Raw genomic sequence first — 23871 nt, 5'->3', positions numbered from 1 at the left:
CGTTTCAAGGACGGCATTGTCCCCGTGGTCTCGGAGCAGACTGGTCTTTTTTGGACCACCAATTTTAAATATGAACATATTATAGTACGTATTTCTAACTAAAAAGTTCGTCAAACACGGTATGTCGATATTTCGACGTAGTATATCGATAACTTTTCACATCACTAGATTATCGACATTAGATGTCGAGTATTTCCCATCACTTTATTTCAGTGTCCGTATATAAAAACTTAGCCCCGCCCCTAAATTTGGTGCGATAGGGACAACTGCAGCTCAGGCGCGAAATCCCGCGTAAAAACTGCAAAAATCGAGGTTCCGCTCTCGACTGTTTCCTCCTCCAAAACTTAACCAATCGTTACGAAAATTGGAAATCAGAAAGACAAGGAAATTATCTGTGTCGGACCGTTTCGTTTTTTTGGATAATTGATCTCAGTTTTGAATACCACGCCTTTCTTTCTGGCAAATTCAATTAAGCGGTTTTGGCCAACTTTGAGAGGCTCTAATTCCTTTTAAAACAAAAATATCAAAAAAAGCAAAACGGTCCGACACAGATATTGATAATAAAAGTCTGTGTTGAAAAAACCATTGATCTAGCTTCAAAAACCAGAGAGGAAACAGGCGAGAGCGTTTGTATGGAGAAATGAGGGGTATCGTAGCGTCTTAAGGTATATTTTTCTTCAATTGCTGACACTAGCTGTTAACAATAGACAAGAATATAAATTATAGACGTTTTATGGAATTGTGTGTTGATTTAGCAGTCGTATATTATACGGTTGGGAGGATTCAGGTTGTCTCTATTCAAAGGTACCGGGTTACCGATTCTGATTAGTACAAATTGATTAGGGCTTTATTTGGTTTTGATATGACCCAGAGTAATCAAGTATCTTAGAATTTGAAGTACATGCTACGCTAGCATGCACTTCACATTCTAGGTTCTGATTGCCTGCCATATCCAGGAGTCGGTCCCCTCACATCTAGCGTCTCGCGAGCGTAGCGTCGGGCCAACTGTATGGCAAAGCCTGACGCCGCGTCGGCGCGACGTCGACGCAATGTCGATGCTGCGTCTTTTTCCATACAGTTGGTCCGACGCTACGCTCGCGAGACGCCAGATGTGGGGGGACCCTTACTCCTTCGAAAATGTCGCACAACGCAAGTCACTATCAGTTACTCGTAGGTTGTGTAGGATTCCTTTCTATACGTTAGGTACTATTATATTTACCTATTGCTTTAGTGAGGACTTAAAAGAGGTCAGCAGAATCGGCCTCCTCGTATTGTTTGCGGACAATGTCCCGGTCGGAAATTGCAGCGATTAGAACCGCAGCCGGCTGCATGTCATTGCACTGATGCAACTTTATCTTTCGCAAACCTACGACAACGTGTCATTATTTGTTTTTCCTTTGTACTCTTGTCATGTACAGCGGGCCGATTTTTGAGTCTCACGCGTTCGAATTCAGAAAATTGTCACTGAAAATAATAGGCAAGTCACCGTTTTCAACCGGTATTAGTGACAGTGAGACTCAAAAATCGGCCCCCAGGTTACATTTGTAAAGGAAAACAAACATACTAACGAGTAAAGTTACGCATTTAAAGCATAGGCTAACTTATGCAGATATTGCAGATTAGGTTTACATTGTCTATATTTGAAACTTAAAAATTAAAGATATCCTTTTGCAGCACTTTTATACGTTAATTCCAAAAAGCCACTGGTTTAAATAAGAATTTAAAATACCTACATGAGTCACACAAACATTACGTTTTCTTACTTTATTCTTGCATGTCAATCATATAAGAATATACATCTTTTAATATATAATTAATTAGGTATCTGAACCTCGTGAATCAGTGCTAAACCAAGGCCAGTCTATAATATGTAGAACAATATAGGTGCTAGCCCGGGTCTACGTAGCAAAAAACTTATTTGGCAACGTATCAATAATAGAGATCGTGCTACTACTTATGTGCTAAAAGCGTGAGCGAAATCAGAAGCGTGCAATTTTATGTTTTTGTAAGTTTCCTCGCTCATTAATGGGCTTAAAAAATTTAAGTTTAGAGTAAGTAAGCCGCTTAAAATAGACATTTGACACAAAATAAAATTGAAATACTCCTTCACCGTATTTAGACAAATATTTTTCACAAAATAGTGAGCATAACTGTCCGATTTGATTAAATACTATTCATATATGATAGTGATTATAGCTTTTGATACTTTATTAATTTATGTTATTGATATAAATGTATTAATTTTTTTCGAATTTTACCTGTGTTGGTTCTGTAAGTTCACTAATGATATTGGTTTCAATTTTGGTCCAATGTGCCCCATTGCTGAGCAAAAGCCTGCTCCGCGATGGGAGGAATTTAATTTTTAAATGAAAAGAAAAAAGTAAACAATATTTTTTATTGCAGAATATAAAAGATCGTTTTTTTTCTTTCAATAGCTCCCTTCACTAGAACGCTATTACCTACTTCTAAAATAGTCTCTTACGAAACGTGTCCAAGTGTATATCTTGGTTTATTAATATTATCTCATCAGTCTTATATATCTCTTGTATCCAGCATGTCATTAAGTTTAAATCACGGTTTAAATCACTTCTTGCACACATGTTTATAATCATGTAAGTTCTCACACGGTGCACAAGAGCAGGAAATGCGGTTTTCCCACCCCAACCTGTTATCAATGTAATGGCAAAGTCTATGAACTTGGGGGAAAATTGAGACTTCCTTTGGATCGTAACGTAATGTTATTTTTATAGCGTCAATTTAAGGTAAACTGGCAGCGATTTTGAAATTGTGACGTTTTTAAATGCGGCTGATGCCGGTTCGAGTCCCGCCGGAAGCATAAGTGCGTTTTCACATTATCCGATCCGATATCGGATGTAGGACCGATATCCCATACATTGATTGAAGCCGCCATCTTTGATTTTTGCCTTAGAAATCCTTCCAACATCCGATATCGGATCGTATAATGTGAAAACGCACTAACTTTTTCCATTTTTTCCAAAACTTAAAGTATCGTTAGCGGACGTTTCCGCTTGTTACAAAATTAATTTAGTTTATCAGCACAGGCGAGGCTATCAATATTGTTGCCAACTTAATTTGGTCGGACTTTACCAAATACTAGAAATAATTATATCATTTTAAATTCTCATGTTATGTACATGTTATGGACCAAGTGATAAATCGGGAACTATACATAATGCCCGGGCATTATGAATAATGCCCATTGTGAGTGGGCAGTTTGATAAAATAATCAAATTGCCCAGGCATTATACATGATGCCCAGCATCCTCTGTTGGGCAAAGTAATCATAACACAGCGAATAGCTGAATTGAATGAAGCCTGGGCATTATACATAATCTACAAAAAACAAAAAAAGTTACCCAAAGTTTTCCTAAATGTCGTCTCTCACTTGGCCCATTTTTTTGTTAGCGAAAATGTATAGAAATCTGGTAACAAAAAAGGAAGGTTTCGTAGAAACTACCTGGGACATTTTGAGAAACCTAGTGGATCTTGCTCAGCGAGTCAGCGTCATGGACTCTATCAGCCTACCAATTTTTATCAACATCGGAGACGTGATCCAAACGTACAAACTTTTCGGGAATTGCTAAAATTATGGATAGGCACCAAGCGCGTGGCGGTGCATTGGACTAAAAAATAGCCCGATAAATAATGTTACTGCTGGAATGTACGGTAGTCCCCACTTCATTTATCCAGGTTTCACTTTAACGTTAGCGTATGCACCGAGATTAGGAGGTTAGAGGGAAACAACCTGACCGGGCGAGTGAACGCCCGACTCCCGAGTGCCTTGACATAGTTCAACGTTCACAGACTTGTCGTTTTGACAACTTGTCTGAAAGCACGGACTTGACGGGTAAACAGATTAAGCGGCGGGGTTAAGAAATATGACGGCTAAGGAAGTTGCTTAAGTGATAGAAGCTCTGTCACGTTACCTGATAATGCCATCGATATGTCGAAGACTTAAGTAGATTTAACATCAAAGCAAGTGTAATGCAACATACACCCTGTTCTTATTGAATTCCGTTAACTTTAAGGCATCACATCAAATGCAATTTATTTCTCTAAGAAACTAGCGTCGTAAATTGTTTTTTGCGAATTTAACTAAAAGTGATATACAGGGTGGTTCCTGATAATGAACCTAACGACGTGTCGAATTTAACGGAAAAAAAAACACGGTGTATAACATGATATGATGAATACAAGAATGGTAGAGCGAGACTATAACAGCCAACTTCTATGAAATGCCCTGTCAAATTCGCTGCCAGAAAAATAAAATAACCCTTGCGCAGTCTGTGGTATCATACTGTCATAAACTAACTATCAAACCTTCTCATACTTATTGCCTAGTTACTGTTGTTGACATTGTTGACATATTTTGCTTGTCACTCAATTGAAAATATATTGTTATGATTGAATAACGTACATGTTTCTATTTTATTATGTAACAAATTGGCGACGATGGCGGACGAAACAGAACGCCTTATTCGTCTACGGGCGTCTATACGCGGACAATTAACTAAGCTACAAACACAATTACAACAGATTCAACCTACGTCCGATTTCGAAGTAAGTCAGAGACTGTCAAGTTTAGAAAATTATGAGAAGAAATTCGATACAATTCAAAGTGAAATAGAAGCTCAATCAGAAAATTTAGAATCGGAGATAGAACAGCGACATACAACTGAAGAAAATATTTTACAACTGAAATTAAAACTGCACGGCTTACGCCCTACACCTATCACCGAGGCACCTTCAACGTACGTTTCCATTTCACAACCCACAAGGAGCTTAGAAGGTACGAGTACAGATCTACGACCACAACAAACACCCAGGCTCAATTTTACGCCTTTTCAAGAAAAAGAATCGTTCAAGAACTTTATTAAAAGACTGTCTGTATACCTGCTGCTGAACAATATAACTGACCCGAAAACTAAAGTATACATGTTACTATCAACACTACCTCCAGATCTACATGAAAGAGTCCACGATCTATCCTCTCCAGATGATCCAATTAACAAAACATTCGAAGAACTCTCAGACTTGTTAGACCAGTACATAGACCCGAAACCAAGCATCTGGGCGTCTCAACATACATTCATTACGCGCATGCAACAAGCTGATGAATCAGTTCCCATCTACGCGTCAGAACTAAAAAGGCTGTCGCTCAACTGTGAATTTAAATGCACGCACTGCAAAAAACCTACAATTGATTCATTTCTATCACTACAGTTGATACGTGGACTGAAGGATGGTGACATTAGAACCAAAATCTTACAAGAAGACGAAACCATGACATTTTCGAAATTGGTACATACTGCGACATCAATGGAGACTGGAAAAAACGAAAATTCAACTATGTCTACATCCATTCAGAAATTAACTACTGAGAATATTAACAAAATTTCGCAAGCGCAAAAAGAAACAGTACACCCACCGAGATACAATACAAAAAGGACACAAATTACCATCAGAGACCTTAAGGGTAAATGCTACCGTTGCGGAGGTAACGATCACAAAGCAAACGAATGCGGCGCTATAAAAAGTACATGCATCAAGTGTCAAAAGGAAGGGCACTTAGCCCGTGTTTGCATGCAACGAACTGAACGCAATCAAACGAATCTCCTGAATCACTCAACAAGTAGCGTCAGCACCGACGGCATGGCAGACATTCACCTCATCAAAAGCGAACTGTCGGACAAATTCATCATCACCGTTGACATTGAAGGCAAGAAGGTTAACATGGAATACGATACTGGAGCAGCACTTTCTGCAATGTCACTGAAGGACTACAAAAACCTAAAAATAAGTAACAAGATTTTACATACTTCTATGACATTCACAACCTATACTAAAGAACCTTTCGAACCCGTCGGCGTAGCATACGTTAAATGCAATTACAAAAAGCAAACATTTTATGGAAAATTATACATATTTGACATGGACGTCGAACCTGTTTTGGGTAGAAGCTGGATGAAAGAATTCAAAGTAGATTTGGCTGATATGAATAGCGTAGAAACCTGCATGAAGACAACAAAACTTGAAAAGTTATTGGAAGAATACGATTCTACCGTCTTCAATTCAAACTTGGGCGAGATTCCAAACGTTCGAGGCCACCTAACGCTGAAAGATGACGCGCGACCAATTTTCATCAAACCACGCAGAATTCCATACGCATTACGAGCCAAAGTAGATGATGAAATCGAAAGACTAGAAAAACAAGGAATCATTACAAAAATAGATCACTCCGATTGGGGTACACCAGTCGTACCTATAGTGAAACCCAATGGAAGCATACGACTTTGTGCAGACTACAAAGTCACTTTAAACAAAGCAATAAAAGATGAACAATACCCGATTCCTATAATTGAAGATATCTTTGCCGAAATGAATGGAGGACAAATATTCTGTACCTTGGACATCACACAAGCATACTTAAACATGGTCATGGATGAAGAGAGTGCTCTACTACAGACTCTAAGTACACACAAAGGCACCTTTAAGGTAAACCGACTCATGTTTGGCGTAAAGGTAGCTCCTAGCCTTTGGCAGAAGTTTATGGACCAGCTGTTGATGGGCATCGAAGGCGTCAAGTGCTTTTTCGATGACATAATAATTCAAGGTTCGTCCGAAGAACAACTACTTACTAGACTTAAACTAGTTCTACAGAAACTGAAAGACAGTAACCTACGAGTCAATAAAGAAAAATGTAACTTCTTCAAACGTAGCATCAATTACTTAGGTCATACCATAGATAAAGACGGTCTACACAAAAACCAGGACAAGGTCAAGGCCATTGCCAATGCACAACGACCAACTAACATAAACGAATTGAGAACATTCTTAGGGATGGCAAACTACTACAATAAATTTATCCCTAATCTCTCGTCCATCACTAATCCCTTGAACGAATTATTGAAGAAAGGTACGAAATATATTTGGACTACGAAATGCGAAGAAAGTTTCAAATCTATCAAGAAAGAAATACTAAGCGAACGTATATTAATGCACTTTGATCAAAATAAAACTCTGATTCTGGCTACAGATGCCTCACCCACGGGTCTTGGTGCGGTTTTGAGTCATAGATTACCAGATGGCTCAGAACGTCCCATAGCATTTGCCTCCCGAACCTTGACATCCAGTGAAAAGAAATACAGTCAGATTGATAAAGAAGCGACGGCTATTTTCTGGGGATTAAAAAAGTTCTTTCACTACTGTTATGGCAGAAAATTCACCCTTATTACAGACCACAAACCGCTTACATCTATCTTTCACCCGCACCAGACATTACCGACCCTAAGCACTATGAGACTGTTTCATTATGCACATTTCCTTTCCGGATTTGACTACAACATTGAATATAGAAATACTACCAAAAATGCAAACGCAGACTACCTGTCACGCTTTCCAGTTGAAAAAACGAAAGATAACAAAATTGACCAACACTACGTATTCCAGATGAAGCAAATAAATTCAATAAATATCTCACCGGAAATAATTGCTAAAGAAACAAAAGAAGACCCCGAATTACGAAACTTATTACAAACACTTCAGTCAGGCGCATCGCTCAGAGAATCAGGATATAATGATAACGAACTGACATTACAAAATGATTGTATTCTAAAAGGTACACGAGTGATGATTCCACAGAGATTACGTCAACAGATATTAGAGGAACTACATACTGGACATATTGGAATGCTAAAAATGAAACTCCTTGCACGAAGTTTTGTATATTGGAAAAACATTGATAAAGATATCGAACAAAAAGTCAAATCGTGTCGAACGTGCCGTTTAGAACAAAACGCACCTTCTAAAGCACCGATTCACCACTGGGAAGAGCCTGCAGGCCCATGGCAAAGAATACACATAGATTTCGCCGGTCCCATATGTGGTTATCAACTGTTCATCGTGGTAGACGCATTTTCAAAATGGATTGAGGTTATTCCCACAAAAACAACCACGAGTTCTTACTGTATTAAGGAACTAGACCAAATATTTGATACTTTTGGGGTACCCTACACTTTGGTCTCCGACAATGGCAGGCAATTTATATCGCAAGAATTTCAAAACTTCATGAGAGATAATGGTATTGTACATAAAACTATTGCCCCGTATCATCCAGCAACGAACGGCCAAGCGGAACGCTACGTCCAAATTATCAAAAGAGCACTGCATAAATTGGAGGGGAGAGTGGAGCGATTACAGACAAAATTCGGAGAGTTAAAAGTACCCTTCGCAGTACGCCGGCCAGTTCGGGATATTCACCCTATTTACTAATGTTTGGCAGAGAAGTAAGAACACGGCTGACGGCGAAGATTCGTGCGCCTCCAAAGTGCCATGCTCAATCTGCACCGAATACAAATCGGCAGTTCGCCTTAAACAGTCGAGTCCAAGCACGGAACTACTCCGGATCTGGACAGAAGTGGAAGTTCGGTACAGTGAAACGCCGACTTGGTAACCTACACTATGAGATTGCGATTGACGATGGACGTGTCTGGATACGTCACTTGGACCAACTGCTCCCGGCCTCCGGGATTCCCGGAAATCACGGGGGAGGCGTGTCATAAACTAACTATCAAACCTTCTCATACTTATTGCCTAGTTACTGTTGTTGACATTGTTGACATATTTTGCTTGTCACTCAATTGAAAATATATTGTTATGATTGAATAACGTACATGTTTCTATTTTATTATGTAACAGAAATAAGTTTAAAGCTACTGATAAAATTATCCATAATGACCATGTTCCTCAGACTAGCAACAGATTATAAGCTGGCTTGAGAATAAAAGTGAACCCAGTTAAACAAGGTTCTATTCATGGGCAGAGAAACTTCCCATACAGGGCACAGCAGCATTCACATACTTTTTATGTGCCCGGCGGATCTTAATTAATTTATTTATAAAAACTTATCAGATGCATAACGAGAACCTACACAAAGGCGTTTTACTTTTAATCAGAAAGATCGTGAGATGTGGAATATAATAGAATTCTCTGCAAGATAAAAATACTCTTGTATAACGCGGTTACAAATGCGAAGGTAATAGAAACTACTCGTTTTCGAGACGCATTGTTGTAGCAAACAAGTATGATTACTTTCGAATAAAGAATTGTAATGCAAACAATCACCTACACGGTAGCGCCGCTGCTATACTAATAGACCAAATAAAAGGTTCGATTGCGTCGGCGTAGCAAATGTCAAAAACGCCGAGAAATTGACGGGCACATGCGCAGTGGAAGTGCGATCAATGCACCCCCGGAGTGCGCGCGCCCCCGGCCTCGGCATTCTACGCAGTACATCACAAAAACACCGTCTGGAAAACCTGGGCGCATTCATCCGCGATCGGCAAAAAATCTATTATCAAAGTCTAGTTATTCAATCTAACTACGCGGCTCGTCGCGTCTCGTTAAGGACACCCACACGCTACGCCGCGGGGTCTGAGTGTTGCATCTCGTCAGTCTGATCGCGTGACTCATCGGATTCTCCCGAAATTCGCGAATCCGTTGTTATCGCTTTTTGTGGTTGTGCTGGTGGTATCAGTGCGTGCTTGGACAGCTCGGATGCAGGAGGCCCGGCGGGCTGGTGAGGGGCCGCGGCGCCTGGCGGAGCAGTGAGGTCAAGCCGCAGGATGGACGACTGTACAGACATCTTCTATGACGACGATACTGACGCGCAGTGCGATATGGTACGTGGAAAGGCTGCCGATTCGTCTTCATTTTTTGGTCTTATTGTTGTAAATTGCACTGGAAGGACTCTCTCTACAAGAGAAACCCCTTTTGCGTAACCCGTCTAATGAAATGAATGTATACTTACTACCTAGTATCTAAAATTTTGGCTGTGTTCTGTAAGTGTAATTGATTCAGTTATTCAAGTGGATAATAATAGTCTCTACGAGCAACTGTCATATTTCTAGTCGTCAACCAGCATCCGGCCTCGTTAAACTTGATTAATCTTCATTAATCTCCTCGACTACAGGTCACATGGTCAGTACCCATGTACCAAACAATGGAACAGCATTGAGAAGCGATTGTATCGCTTTCATGAAATGACCAAACTTGTAAAAAGTGTAGGTGTTTATAAAATGGACGCCTGCATTGCACAAGTCAATGTCATCAAACAAGATTCAAGGTATTCGGTTCTTCCTTATTGCGAATATGTTTGAATCGATACACGACCTACACAATTTTATTCAGGACTAAAAACTGACTGACAAGAACAGAACACAAGATACCTACTCTTTAACATGGAGTGTATACGTAACATTGGTCGTGACATACGGAAGAAGTCAGGTAATAATTGGCTGGATATATCGTAATTATACAACCATGATATATATATAAACTATAATGTTGTATTTCATGAGCAAATTATGGTACATTATGTGCACATACGCATCAGCATTAACAATAGGTTATTAATTTAGTGCAACTAAAGTAGTTAAACAATTACGAGAGTATAACTTTCCACGTAAATTATTGGTAAATAATTAATTGATACTTTTAATTGAAAGTGGCTTTACTGAGCAATCAGCCAACCACTTTCAAACACTCTAGTTAATAATTTTAATAGCACGATAAAGTAACTGCGTGGCCGCAAACTGCTTACATAGTTACCTAAGTAGTTTATTTGCAATACTGTTAAATTAAACTGAGAAAGAATTAATTACTCCCCGTGCTACATAATACATAATCCAGAAGCTACATTAATTAGGGGTTACGTAAAGTGTGCGTATGTGAAACAGTTGCTTAAAATGATTACAGCATCGGTGAGATTGGTTTTTAGTTCTTTGTTTACTGCTACATTTTAATGGTTGTCATTATAAGGGTCGCCCAGCGCCCACGCGCATGTCACATCTCTGAATTTACAAGCATCCATGACTACGGTGACTGCGTACCATGATCGTGTTCTCGTTCATGTGCGTTGGCATCTTTTTGGCATTGTGGGTCGGCAACATGAATTGGAATCGTTTTACTTAATTATCTTTTTTTTGCTGTTATAAACGGGGGGAGGTTTTAACTTTTAAATGACTTGGAATCTAGCCAACACAAGCCACAAGTACCAAGAAGAAAATGCAAGCGTACATCGACAAATACCAGGCGAATAAATGAAATTACATTCTTAACGTCATGTTGGCAAAACCTTCGGGAAGATGGGGGAAACCAAGAAATGCGTGGTAAATAAATGAAGTAGAAGGACTAGGTTACTTGTACTAATAATGTATTCTGTGACTAGATATGGAATGAAATACATTTGGATTTTGGACACTCATCCAACTGGAAAAAGCGGTCGTGGAACGCCTATGTGACCGCGCCGTGTCTTTGATATGCTCCATCGTGTAATTGAGGTGATCCACAAGTGAAAGCTACGATCGCAAGGTGGAATATTAATCTCCATCATGTCACCGCACCCACGAGGCCGATGCGAACAATACCGGCGTTTTTGCCGACCTCTGATTGTTCGTACAGTTAGCTGCTCTTGATGGATTGATGAGCAGGTTTAGAACAAACGGAACGGATGAGTTGAATCAAATGACTTTTATCATTTTTAATTTCTTCAGGAAATGCGTCCACGGGGAACACAAATAGGTATTCAACCCATAGTTTTTTGAGTAGAGGACCCTCGCCGCGTAATTTCCTGCCTGTATGCCTGCCCAGCCATGCCATTTGTTTACTCTCCTGAGTTGCGTAAGGTACTTATCACTCTTCCATACCAGCCCGAAAAGATATTGGCAGTTCGTTAGCAATAGAGTATATAAACGATATTGGGAAGAGTAGGTAACCTGGCTGAACTCTGAGCTACCTTCTAATAGAACCTGGCCCGAAAACGAAACGCCGCAAAAGGTAGTCTGGCTCTGTCGCGCCAATACGCAAGAGCGATAGAGATAGATAGCTACGAGCGTTTCGTTTCGTGAGCGTTAATTGAGCGTTTGTGCATTCGGCTACGCACCCAGAGCTAATAAAGGGTTTACGCTGCGCGAAGTTGCGTTCCCACCAATTTTTCAACTTTTGTTTCGCATCCGACGGTCAGAACTGAGATGTAAATAAATTTTATTCTGATAAATCTGCCGACACGTTATAAGTAGGTACCACAAACCTACATGTCAACACATCGTCACTTGTGCAATCGACGGTACAACTGGAACGATACGATAGAACAAAACCGTCGTGCCGTTCATGACTAATTGAGCATGAGAACCGATTGCCGAGGTGAATGGGAATCATTAGTAATGCCATAGACGAGATACTAATAAAAACTGACTGCATTTTTTTAACGCCATTGTACTGTTTAATAATTAAATACCAAAAAATAAAAAGCACATTGACTTTATTAATAATTGATTCTTAGTTCAAAAATTAAACTACGAGTACCTACTTATTTATTAAGTTTTAAATTCGCGAAAGTTACAAATTATACCAGCTAGCTTGAGCTCGACCTTGCTAGAGTGCAATGGGTGCACACAGCACAGCAAAATACCTATATTTAGTTGGGTATAATCCAGTCAACTAAGTCAAGTCAGTCGTATCACAAAATGGTATGAAATTGTAGGTACGTATTCAAATTTTTTTTTTTTTTTTTTTTTTTTGTTTTTTTTTTTTTTTTTTTTTTTTTTTATTAAAATTATACACCGTACGTATTCAAATTGAAATTGTGTAATCAGGATAATCTCTTAAAAATTGTATCAGTGAAATCATAGCAAGGGTCTCCGAAATCATCAACCATTTTTTGTGTGTTTTCCACGTACCAACGTACCTACACTAAACATAAATACATACCTTAGTTAATAATGTTCCTTTCAAAATGACTTGAGTTTTAATAAGGCTAGTTCTGCCCCTATTATTAACTCGTCTCTAGTGATGCTATCGCACCCGAATTCAGCTTCGACGTCTCAAGTTCATAGAACACACGTAAAGAATTACGGAATGTAATGAAGAGGCTTGCAATGGCAGAAAAAAATAATAGCTTTAGCTTCTAACAATAGTGGTAGCCAATTATAATAATTTGTTACTTATTATGTGGTAAAAATCACATCGTAGACATGATAGAGTTGAAGGAAGCTAAGTCGTCATATTTTATTTTATTTTTGCAGTGAAGTGGAGCAATTTAACCATCAATGTAAAATTAATTTATTTAAGAATAATACGCATATATGTAGGTACATGCCAGTACTAGCCATTATACTGTCACGCCTGATTCTACTAACATTAAATAGGTAAAAAGTCGCCGTCAAAATCATTACATACCTATCGCAGAGCATAAATATGTATATGCTATATATATTGTAACTTGGTATTTAATTTACTGTACAACATTCTGGATTTTGTTATTTCTAGAAATAAAATATTTTTTGTTAGCAAAAATGTGGAAAAAATGCCTCCGGGGAATAACTTTGCAGAATCAACAACCTCTTGAACAAATAAACATTGCGTTAGTAAATATCACCGTTATTAAAGACGTCGACAGAAATGTCGTGAACTTACTCTTACTAGTCAAGGTCTACGGCACTATTACTAGTTGCAGAACGAGACCTTTCGAATTGTGAGAAACAAGTGCCCTGTAATTATTCTAATCTATTGCCGAGAGGAGGCAAGATCAGATGAACCAGTAAACACAGGTATCGCTTGTGGTGAATAATCAGAAGCTCCACGCAGATTTGACTTTTTTTATACTTAAATACGTATGTATGTTTCGGTTCTGTCCAAGGTACGCATTTTAAACTGTTTGGCAGTGTTTTAATTGTTAGGGAATGGGGAGTTACGGTGACCGCTTTCCATCAGGCGGACCGTGTACCTGTTTGCAGCCGACGTGGTATGAAAAAAAGTTTTTCATTATACCCCCATTTCAGCTTTGATTTATTAAGGTGGTATTTTTTTAGATTTCTGAGTCACAGTTTGTCGGAACTCTAAGAAATAAATAAAGAAACAAAAGAAATAGATACAAGTGATGGACTAAATGCTAAAAATTTCACTTTATGAGACATTATCAAGTTGATGAACGTTTTTTTGTGCACTGCCTATAAAACAATATAGAAGGAACTTAATCCCGAATATCAAAATGTACACCAACACTATATACTTGGGATATAAATTTACGCAACCAAGTCAATAAACCAAGGTACCGGTCTACAGCTTCGAAACACGTGAGGTGCAAATAGGTCTTCCACACCTAAACACGATCAATTTACTGATAGTAAGAACAAAGCCTTAAGCACCATTATTCAGAGTGCAACGATTTATAAATAGGCCTTTTAAAGGTTACTTTAGGGTCACTTAAATGTCTACTGGCATTACGAGTAGGTACTGTGTAACTGCTTACTCACGCATTTGGATAACAACAGGAACACCGATTATCGATGAAAAATTATGCGATTGAACTTTAACGAATCTTAGAGAATCTCCTCCAAGCGGACAAGCATAGTAGAGTGATTATACTCGTAGCTTATTATTGCACTTTGTACGTAGGGCCGGTGCTAGGGGTAATGTAGGGTTAGAGCGAATGGGGTGGCCGCTCTAGGCGCCAAACCATAAGGTACGGCGCCAAAATGGAAATTTATAAAAAAACTAAAAACACAGCCTCGGTCGCGAGTTCGGTAAAAAAGGTAACCAAGAACGCTATAACTCCATTTCACTCTACCCTGATTGCGTGCTCGGGCCGGCACTGGTTGTATGTAGGTACCTACGTATGAGAGTAATACTCAACTAATTATGAATGCAACCGTCACAAAACAAAAGCTCATAATGAACCTGCGGGATGAGTGAATGACGGAAGTGTAAGTAATTAAAAATGTAATGAATATCATAACGCGGTGCGGTGCAATAAAGGCACAACCTGTACTCGGGTGAAACTATGCAGGTTTTCCGCATGGTTGAGGTATTGTATGAATGCTTCTTGTTCAGTTGTATGCACTTGGTGGTAATAAAATGAGGGAAATACTATATTTCCTGGACTGAAGTAATCATTATAACTTTTATCGCTAGAACTACTACCGAACGAGTAGGTGTATACCTAAGAGTGATGGCGAATGTTGTTAAAAAAGCACGCAATCAAGCCAAGTCGCGATCAAGTCGGTAAAAATCACTGCCAAAAAACTTAATTCGAAAACGCTGCTCATACCGAAGAGGATGATAAACCAATCGCTACACTTCAGACGTGTCGATCCCATATCGGCGTAATGAATGGTCCAGGTACGATATGCTCCTTAGTACTACAATGTATCTTATCGTACTTCCTACGCAATATAATAGAAGAGAAATTAACTTTCTATTGGCTTTGAATTAGCGGGTAATTAATCGCTCAACGATCTTTGTACAAAGGTAATTTATTGGTCCTATTAATCTACTCATCTATTCAGTTCATGTCTCTTCATTGTTGGTGTGTGATTGCAGTTTAGGAATTATGGTGAGCTAAAGGCGCCAGTTCGAAACTAGTCTTCACTATTGGGCCATAATATGTCGCTTAACTGGGTACAAAAATCTGTAAGAATAATACATTAAAGTAAGTAAGTAAGTAAACACTTTATTGTACAGGAAAAGAATACAGCACATAATATTTAAAATAAAAAGTTTCAGTACAAAGGCGAACTTATCCCTTTATTGAGCAATTTTAAAATGAATAATAATCAAATGTTACAAAACCTAGGCCGTACAAATATCTGACACGATATTATTTCTAGAGTCATAAAAAAGAGTGTAAGATATTGTTAAAGCCTTCGAGAGATCACCTATTATTGCGAGTGCTACGTATGTTGCATTAACTCATAAAAATAATACAAAGTAGTTCCAACCCATAAAATAATCTATACAGGACTAGTGTTCTTTTGATTGATTCAGAACTCAAAATCCTCCGAAGTTTTTAAGTACTGTATTTCTCGACACCATCTCTTTTCAGTGCCAATAAATCGATTAACTTTCAGAGCATCTCTATAGAACCAAGCTCTGCACGTCATATCTGATGGCCTCAACTAATTGCAACAGATGACCGACGGTCTAGTCGTTATTGTCGGATCGACGTTACGGTACAGTCCATTCCAGAGCTGCGCCCCGCCGTTTAAACGGTACATCGGGAACAATTTATTTTAACATCGCTTGCGATTCGCAAACAGCACCCATTTACCACGTTGCTATGATCTAGAATGACTTAAGGCAATTTATATGGTTGTAAAAGGTGCTTGTACCGCTTGGTCACAGGTTCGAAGGTAATGAAGAAGATTGACGGGAATCAGATTTGGAATCATTCAACCAATTCTAACAAAAAATCACATCAGTATAAATATTCTGTAAAGGTTGTTTGTATGCCAGCAATTCAAAAACTGGTGTATTTTGGCAGCTCTCGCACATAAATAAAGGCTTGATGGTTGCGTCCAATTTAAACTGTTATTTCATCCAATTCTATCGTACGACAGCAGTTTTAATTGGTTTTACTGCAGTGCAATGTTCCAATATAAATCTTACTAAAACAACAACGTCACAATACAGAACTTACCTTGCTTCATTAAATGTAAACTACAACAAAAAAACACCACAACATTGATAACATCCGAGCAACTCAGAATTCTTCAGATGGAATCTGAACATTGTGTAATTTTATCTTTTTAACCGACTTCAAAAAAGGAGGAGGTTCTCAATTCGACTGAATTTTTTTTTGTATGTATGTTACTCGATATCTCCGAGAATCGTAGACCGATTTTCAAAATTTTTTTTTGATCGAACGGGTATAACCCCGAGATGGTCCCATTGGCACCAAGTCGTGGTCTGATGATGGGATCTTGGAGAAATCGAGGGAACTCTTCAAATGTTATAGGCACATGTAATGTTTTTTGTATATTTTTCAAAGGTGCACCAGTATTTGCGCCTGATGGTAATAATTTTATGTGGCTGAGCTGATGATGGAAGGTCAACTCCTCAATGGTTAGGAGTTAAAGGACAATTCTTTCACTACTGTACATATATTCGGACTGATACATATAATATCACTAGGAACCACTAAAAATCAACAAATAAATTAACTTTTTAACAAAAAATAAAACCGCCTTCAAAAAAAAAGCGTGTTACAAAACACGGAGAAACTAAAAAGCCAAAAATTTTTGTTTAAAATACTTATTAATCTTATTATATTTATCTTGAACAGTACTACAACTGTAATATTTTTATTTTATTGTGCAACTTGTTTCGTGTTAAATCAAAATATTGAAAGAAAACTTGCTGGAAGCGGCACATGCAAGTCATCCATTATTTGTTATCATCAAATCTCAGTTAAGTAACACCTACACACGCAACTGGCCGAGACGGTGCTCGGCGCCTGCAGGCTCGACCGTGACGGGCTACGTTACTGCATATGTCGACGACATGCAGGTCATACGTTTAGGCAGATCATGAAATTCCCAGGCATATTGTGAATCTTGAAATGTTTTTTTCGTTCCCTGAGTTGACGGTCCTGTTTCGCGGCAGTTTGCTCTTCTTTCACCTAATGCCGTCAGATCAATGGCGATCTACTTAAAGAGTTTATACGTGCATGCTTTCGTGTGCCCAGATATTCTTCTTTACAGACCGCGAATTTTAGAACAGCAAGTTCGATATTAAAAATACTTATGACGGAGCTACGGAATTCGCTAGGTCAGAGAAAGCGACCTATGTGAAACTGAAAATAGAGTGCTCAAGAAAATAGACTGTCCAAATCCGATTAGGAAAAAAAACATGTGTCAGAGGCGCACTATAAGGGTTCCTTTTGTACCCTTTTGCTACGGAACCCTAAAAAATTACCTAATAATGATTTTCAAACTAGGAAAAACAGTGTATCATCGGCTTTAAAAGTATAACCAGTCTTTACCAGGCGTACCCGGTACCCCCGGATGCCGATGCCGCCGCGCTGTGGTTTGTGGTCTGCGTTGCATGCACAGCGTGCAGCTATCCGATCGTAATCACATAAATACTGCCTTCACTTATACCTTATACCGCTACAGGTGCGCTGCTGGAAAAGCCTTGTAATTAAAAACTCCGTCGACAGCTTATAATTTTTCAGGAGAACCAATAATTTTGTATACATATGAACGACACCTTATTATATCTGCTTCTAAGTCAAAGATATCCTCGTAAGTCTCTGGCCATTTTTCCGATTTTGAATTTGGAACTTTCTTTAGTTTCATATTATTAAATTAAAACGGGACTTAATCGCGTAAAACTTACGTTTTATATTTAACCCGACGTTTCGGACATGACATTACGTCCGTGGTTTCTTTAGTTTCATAGAGGTTTTTTTACTACTATAAGGGCCACTTGCACCAACGACATCTGATATCTAATTCCATACAAAATGGAGGGTCAACCCTCCATTTTATATGGAATTTGATATCAGATGACAGCCAACCCTAAGTTAAGTGGTTGGTGCAAATGGGCCTAACAAACATTTCTTCGAGTAGGTAACAGGTACTGTCTATCGTGTTTCTGGATCCGGATTGGCAATTGCTTTAAAAATGCTGCATAATAAAGCTATAACTTTCTGCTGATGGCAGCGGCAGCGGCACCCAGAGTGCAATAACCCTGAGGAAAACAAAAATTATTGGTTTTAGGTACCTAATTGACCTTGGACACGACTAGTAGTGTACTAGCTTACTTAATAAAATTGATAGCATAAATATGTACGATATTATTGTCGGTGACTGTTTAATTCCGTGAAAAAGATTGAAGACCCGGCAACCCGGTAACCCGGCAACCTTCAAATCAAGAGTGAACAGGCATCTTCTGGGCGAGCTCACTCCATCGTAGGCCACGTCTTTGCCTTTGGCTAGTCTGTGGTCAAGAGTAAGCCCATTTATAATTTAAAAAAAAGACCTATGTATTTAAATAATCTAATGGAGATACTATATCGCATCAATAATACCAAAGACATAACTCCGTATAGAGATAAAGTCTAAGAAATAAACGTACCTCAAATGGCGATACACCTTTGAGGGACGCTCGGCTAGATGGCGCTAATATTAATATTTGACATTTTAACACATATCAAGCTAAGAATATTGTCCAAATTGTCAGAACTGAGGTTCAAAAGTTTTAAGCCTGTGTCGAGAGATGGCAGTCTATGCACTGTGATTACACATTTTACTTTGACAGTAACTCTCTATAATACTCGATCCTCTTTGATAACACTTACTGGTGGGATTGGCATTGATTCAATTTTGTATCAAATCTAAAAGCTCAACCCGTATTTGCTCAACCGAAAACTAAGAAATAAAACCGTGGACGCTTTTCGTGACCGAAATACCTTTATTGAAACTTATTTCACTAGCAAATCGGCTTCATTGGTTCACAATAAAATATTGGTGTTGTTAGTAAACGTGCTTCGCATCGTGCTCTTTTTGGTTGAACAGTCACGTTTTATAAAAGGGCTGACAAATTATTGAGTGAGTAACAAAGATTTCCAAAGTAAGGACAGAGAATCCATACTAAGTACTAAGCTTGTAATATTATAAATGGGAAAGTGTGTGTGTCTGTTTGTTTGTCCATCTTTCACGGCAAAACGGAGCGACGAATTGTCGTGATTTTTTAATTGAAGATAGTTGAAGGGATGGAGAGTGACATAGGCTACATTTTGTCTCTTTCTGGAGAATTCCGCAATTTTTGGCTTTAACGCGAGCGAAGCTGTGGGCAAAAGCTAGTTTCTTATAATTTTAATTGAAAATTTTCTCGCTTGTTGCGCCTCCTTGGTTAAATGCAACAGTGCGATTGGTTGATGAGTTTGCATCACGCTAGCGTTTCGTCGCATAGACTTCACGCTTATAACTCACATTCGTGCACAGCGGTGTTACTGAAACCATTTTTGGTGGCTGTATGTAATATATAAGTCAATGGTGAGCGTACTGAGTGTTCTACAACTTCGTACAAATCTAATTTCGTTCAAAGCGTTTGTGCTAGGTTCGACCAACAATGGCGGCATTTTATAACATTAAATATACTATAATGAAAATATAATACAGTACTTAACTGAAATATTTGTACACTTTCTAAGACATTTTAACAATGTTGTAGCCGCATTGTTCTACGGTATTGTTCCGGGTCATTCGCTTAAAATATGTCTGTGGTTGCGTCTAATTGCCATAACCATTTCCATACAATTTGTATGAAAATATTAGTCGCGACAATTAGACCGCAGATATATATTTTGTGTGATAGTAGTAGTTTGTAGATAAAGAACAGTATTTAGTGAAAATTTGATTGTTATTGTACTGAAATATTTATGATACTTTATTTGTAACTTAAAAGCAGTTGGGCACTTTGACGCTCGGCCGACCCATTGTGTTGTGTCAAAACGTTGAGCCTATCGTGAGAAAATCAATTAAGATGTTACTTTAAAGAGTGGAAAGTTTACCATTCAAGTGTCTGTGATAACTGATATGGTAATTTAATGATGCGTCATAATTTTATACAACCATTCTAGTCATTCGGTAGATTATGATAGAATTGATAGACCATAAGAACTCTTTGACATGTGATTCGTACAAATGTAAGCAAATTTTGGCCTTATGGTATGCGACAAAGTGGGGATTTTTACTAGATCTCGACACATCTGCTCTCTGCATTGACACACTCTCATTTTTATGGATTCATAAAGTACTAGCTGCTTCGCACGCGTTAAATTTGAGAATTGCGAAATGCTCAGCTTGGTTTGAAAGAGACAAAAAGTAGCCTAGCTATATCACTTTCCATCCCTTCAGCTACATCTACCTAAAAACCACGTCTATTCGTCGCTCAATTTCGCCGTGAAAGACGGACAAACCAACAGACACACACACTTTCCCATTTATAATATTGGTATAGATTTTTCAAGAATTAAAGAGTTTCTTCGTTAAAGACGTGTAAAGAATATTAATGCTCTTTTAATAGAGGACAAACTAGCCCATTAATTTTAAATACTGGAATTATGCTTAATCATCATATAAAACACGGAAGAACGCACAACGCTGTGCACAGTGTGGGTCCAGAGTCAACAAAAAACGCAATTATGAAATGGATAATTAAAACGTACCTAACCAAGTAAATAGGTAGGTACTTATGCAGAGTTTTATATGTGAATATCCATTTTATTCAACCACGGTAAATATTATCGAAGAAGATCGAGTATTATAGAGAGTTACTGTCGAATAAAAGTGTGTAATTAATTACAGTGTATAGACTGCCATCTCTTGACTTGACTGCCAGACATGACTTTTGAACCTCAGTTTTGACAATTTGGCCCATATTCTTAGCTTGATATGTGTTAAAATGTCAAATATTAATATTAGCGCCATCTAGCCAAGCGTCCCCCAAAGGTGTAACGCCATCTAGGTCACCGTACCTTTTTCTGTATGGTACTGATACTGAGGTACGTTTTTTCTTAGACTTTATCTGTCTAGATGGAGTTATATATGTCTTTGATATTAATTTAATAAGATAACGTTAAGCAAGGTTAACATTCGACCCACCAATGTCACTTTTAGGCTTCCCTTCCTCACCAAAAAGAAACCCTTATCGTGCAATGTGACAGACAGACAGACGGACGGACAGAGGTCCGTCTGTCTCTCTGTCACATTGCTAAATATCGCGACAGATACCTAAGCTAGGTATCGATTTGAAATTTTTATTCTTAGACACCCTATGGTTACAATTAACTAAGTAAGCCAGTAATCTATTTTAATTTTTTTAAATTGCAAATAACGTTTTTATGAAACAACAGTTCAACAATTTGTTACAATGTTTTTAAACAATCATTGAGAATGCTCTTGAGAGTTTCTTATCGGATCATACTCACCATTATGTGTGTATGGTGAGACTTGCAACGTCATTAACATAGAATCGCTCACAACCTGCCCGTTGCGTGATTATACTTATACTCATACATACATTCATGGGATGACATAGATCTCACTGAATGATTTCATTTTGATAAATCTTCATTCAAATTTAAGGTGAAAAAGGTTTTATCTTTAAATATCTTGAAGTTAACACTTCATTGATGTACCTAAGTAATAAAACTTATACCTACCTATGATCGTGATTAAATTTCTAATTTATGTTTGAACAAATCAATTGGATACGACATAAATTGTATGTGACTCTGATTAAGGCGAGTTTTACTTGTATCTTTATATGAATAAAATGACAAAGCGGCTTTATAGTAATCGACAAAGTGGACGTTTTCCCGTGCACACTCACATTATGTAAGTAAAGAGTGAGTACCTACCTAATAAAGATAAAAAAAAATGTTTCCTTATATAATTGATAATATGTATTTTTTTTTCTAGACATGGTGCCGGACTCTACCGTACTACAAAACAAATTAGACATAATTACAAATACAAACTTACAATTGCCGAATACATTTCACGATACATATATATAATAATATACGAGCAACGTCTTCAAAATGTAAAATAGCCCACTATCAATAAAATTCTAATCGAATCATAATTTCTACCGCCATAATATTTAAGTCCGTGATTCCTATCATACGAGTAGTAGGTACAGTCAAGGCATAAATAAATGTGTGATTATTTCTGTACCTCAGCAATTCCCGTCAACTTTGTACAATGCCACGTCAGCAAATTTTAATTGATCCTATTTTGTTACCAACATTTAGTAATATAATTCGACTTTCGTAAGATATATACAGGATAATTGTTATAATTAAGAAAATATAGATACTAGAGAACCTTAATGACGAAATAAAACTTAATAAAATCTCAATTCATCAACAAAATCTTGGTAACAAAATAGGAATTAATAAAAACAAATTTAACTTTTCCCTTAATTTTTGTACAAACTTTTCGAGAATTGCTGACCTTGTCACATTAACGTCTTGTTTGAAATGTCATACGAAATTGTCGAACGATTAAAAGCGACATGGTACATAAATCATCACTTATATAAATAAGTGTAAGTGGCATAAGCCGGTGACTGTATTTCACACCTCGCGACATGATATCTGGGTAAAATTGCGTGTTAATATTTAACATCCGAGGGGTTTCCGTGAAGGGAATGGGGTTGCATTTTAAAAACGACCGTATTTCCCCCAGGATAGTTAACTAGGCACTACTAACAAGTTGTACAATACTTCTCTAAGAAACTTAATACTTGTAACGAAGGCAAATTACCAATTAGGTACCTACTATAATTAAAGCTTGCATTGAAAATAGAAGAATAGAATTTTAGTTGTTGGCTAGATTGCACGTTAAGATATCGTAGAATTGATTATTCTTGTATAGGTTACCTAGCCTCAGTAAGACGCAGAAGGCTGTGTTATAGACGTAATTACTTCTATTATTTTTAAACAACGCCATATAATTGAGGCTATATTTATTTAGATTTTTTAACGAACTGAAGTATAACCACATTAACATGCTACCACTAATTAAAGTGATTAAGTAAAAAAAAACATAAATCACACACAGATACTCAGGGACCGCGTATATTATAAAGTGCAGGATAAGTCGGGACAATGAAAAGAAAACCCTAAAAAGATGTTGTATGGTACAATTTACCATAGGGTAAACTCGCCTCATTCGGTGACACGCCTAATTCGGTGAAACAACCAAAAATCGTCTTTCGGAATAGTGCTTCAAAATACTGTATCACCGAATTAGGCGTGTCACCGAACTAGGCGAGTTTACCCTATATCTACTTCACAATTACTATATATACAGAAATATAATACCAATTGCTATTGATTATAGATACTTATGTGGTCCTACAGATGTAATATTATCTGCACCGTTGAGTTCACCAAGCATGTCCGCGATTGACACCCAAGGTCTAGATCAAATCGTATATCTCTAAATATATGTGTAGTCATAGCTTTATGATAATTACTGTTGTCACATTGCAGAAGGA

General features: G+C 37.9%; 1 protein-coding gene across 12 annotated transcripts in view; it reads left to right on the top strand.

Annotated features, from left to right (window-relative positions):
• LOC125224908 overlaps nt 1-23871 on the top strand; it is a 151469-nt gene that overhangs the window by 42825 nt on the left and 84773 nt on the right. The window contains exon 1 of one of the 12 annotated variants that reach the window (XM_048128421.1): nt 9337-9701. The exons of the other annotated variants lie outside the window; for them this stretch is intronic. Within the exon in view, the coding sequence (XP_047984378.1) occupies nt 9645-9701 (57 nt within the window). The 5' untranslated portion in view covers nt 9337-9644. Of the gene's footprint in view, nt 1-9336; nt 9702-23871 lie in introns of those variants that run through there. 12 annotated transcript variants of the gene reach the window in all.

Source organism: Leguminivora glycinivorella, chromosome 3, assembly GCF_023078275.1.
Source record: "Leguminivora glycinivorella isolate SPB_JAAS2020 chromosome 3, LegGlyc_1.1, whole genome shotgun sequence".
In the NCBI taxonomy this organism is placed as follows: domain Eukaryota; kingdom Metazoa; phylum Arthropoda; class Insecta; order Lepidoptera; family Tortricidae; genus Leguminivora; species Leguminivora glycinivorella.
Note: the sequence above shows the minus strand (reverse complement) of the source record. Positions and strands in the feature narration are given on the sequence as shown.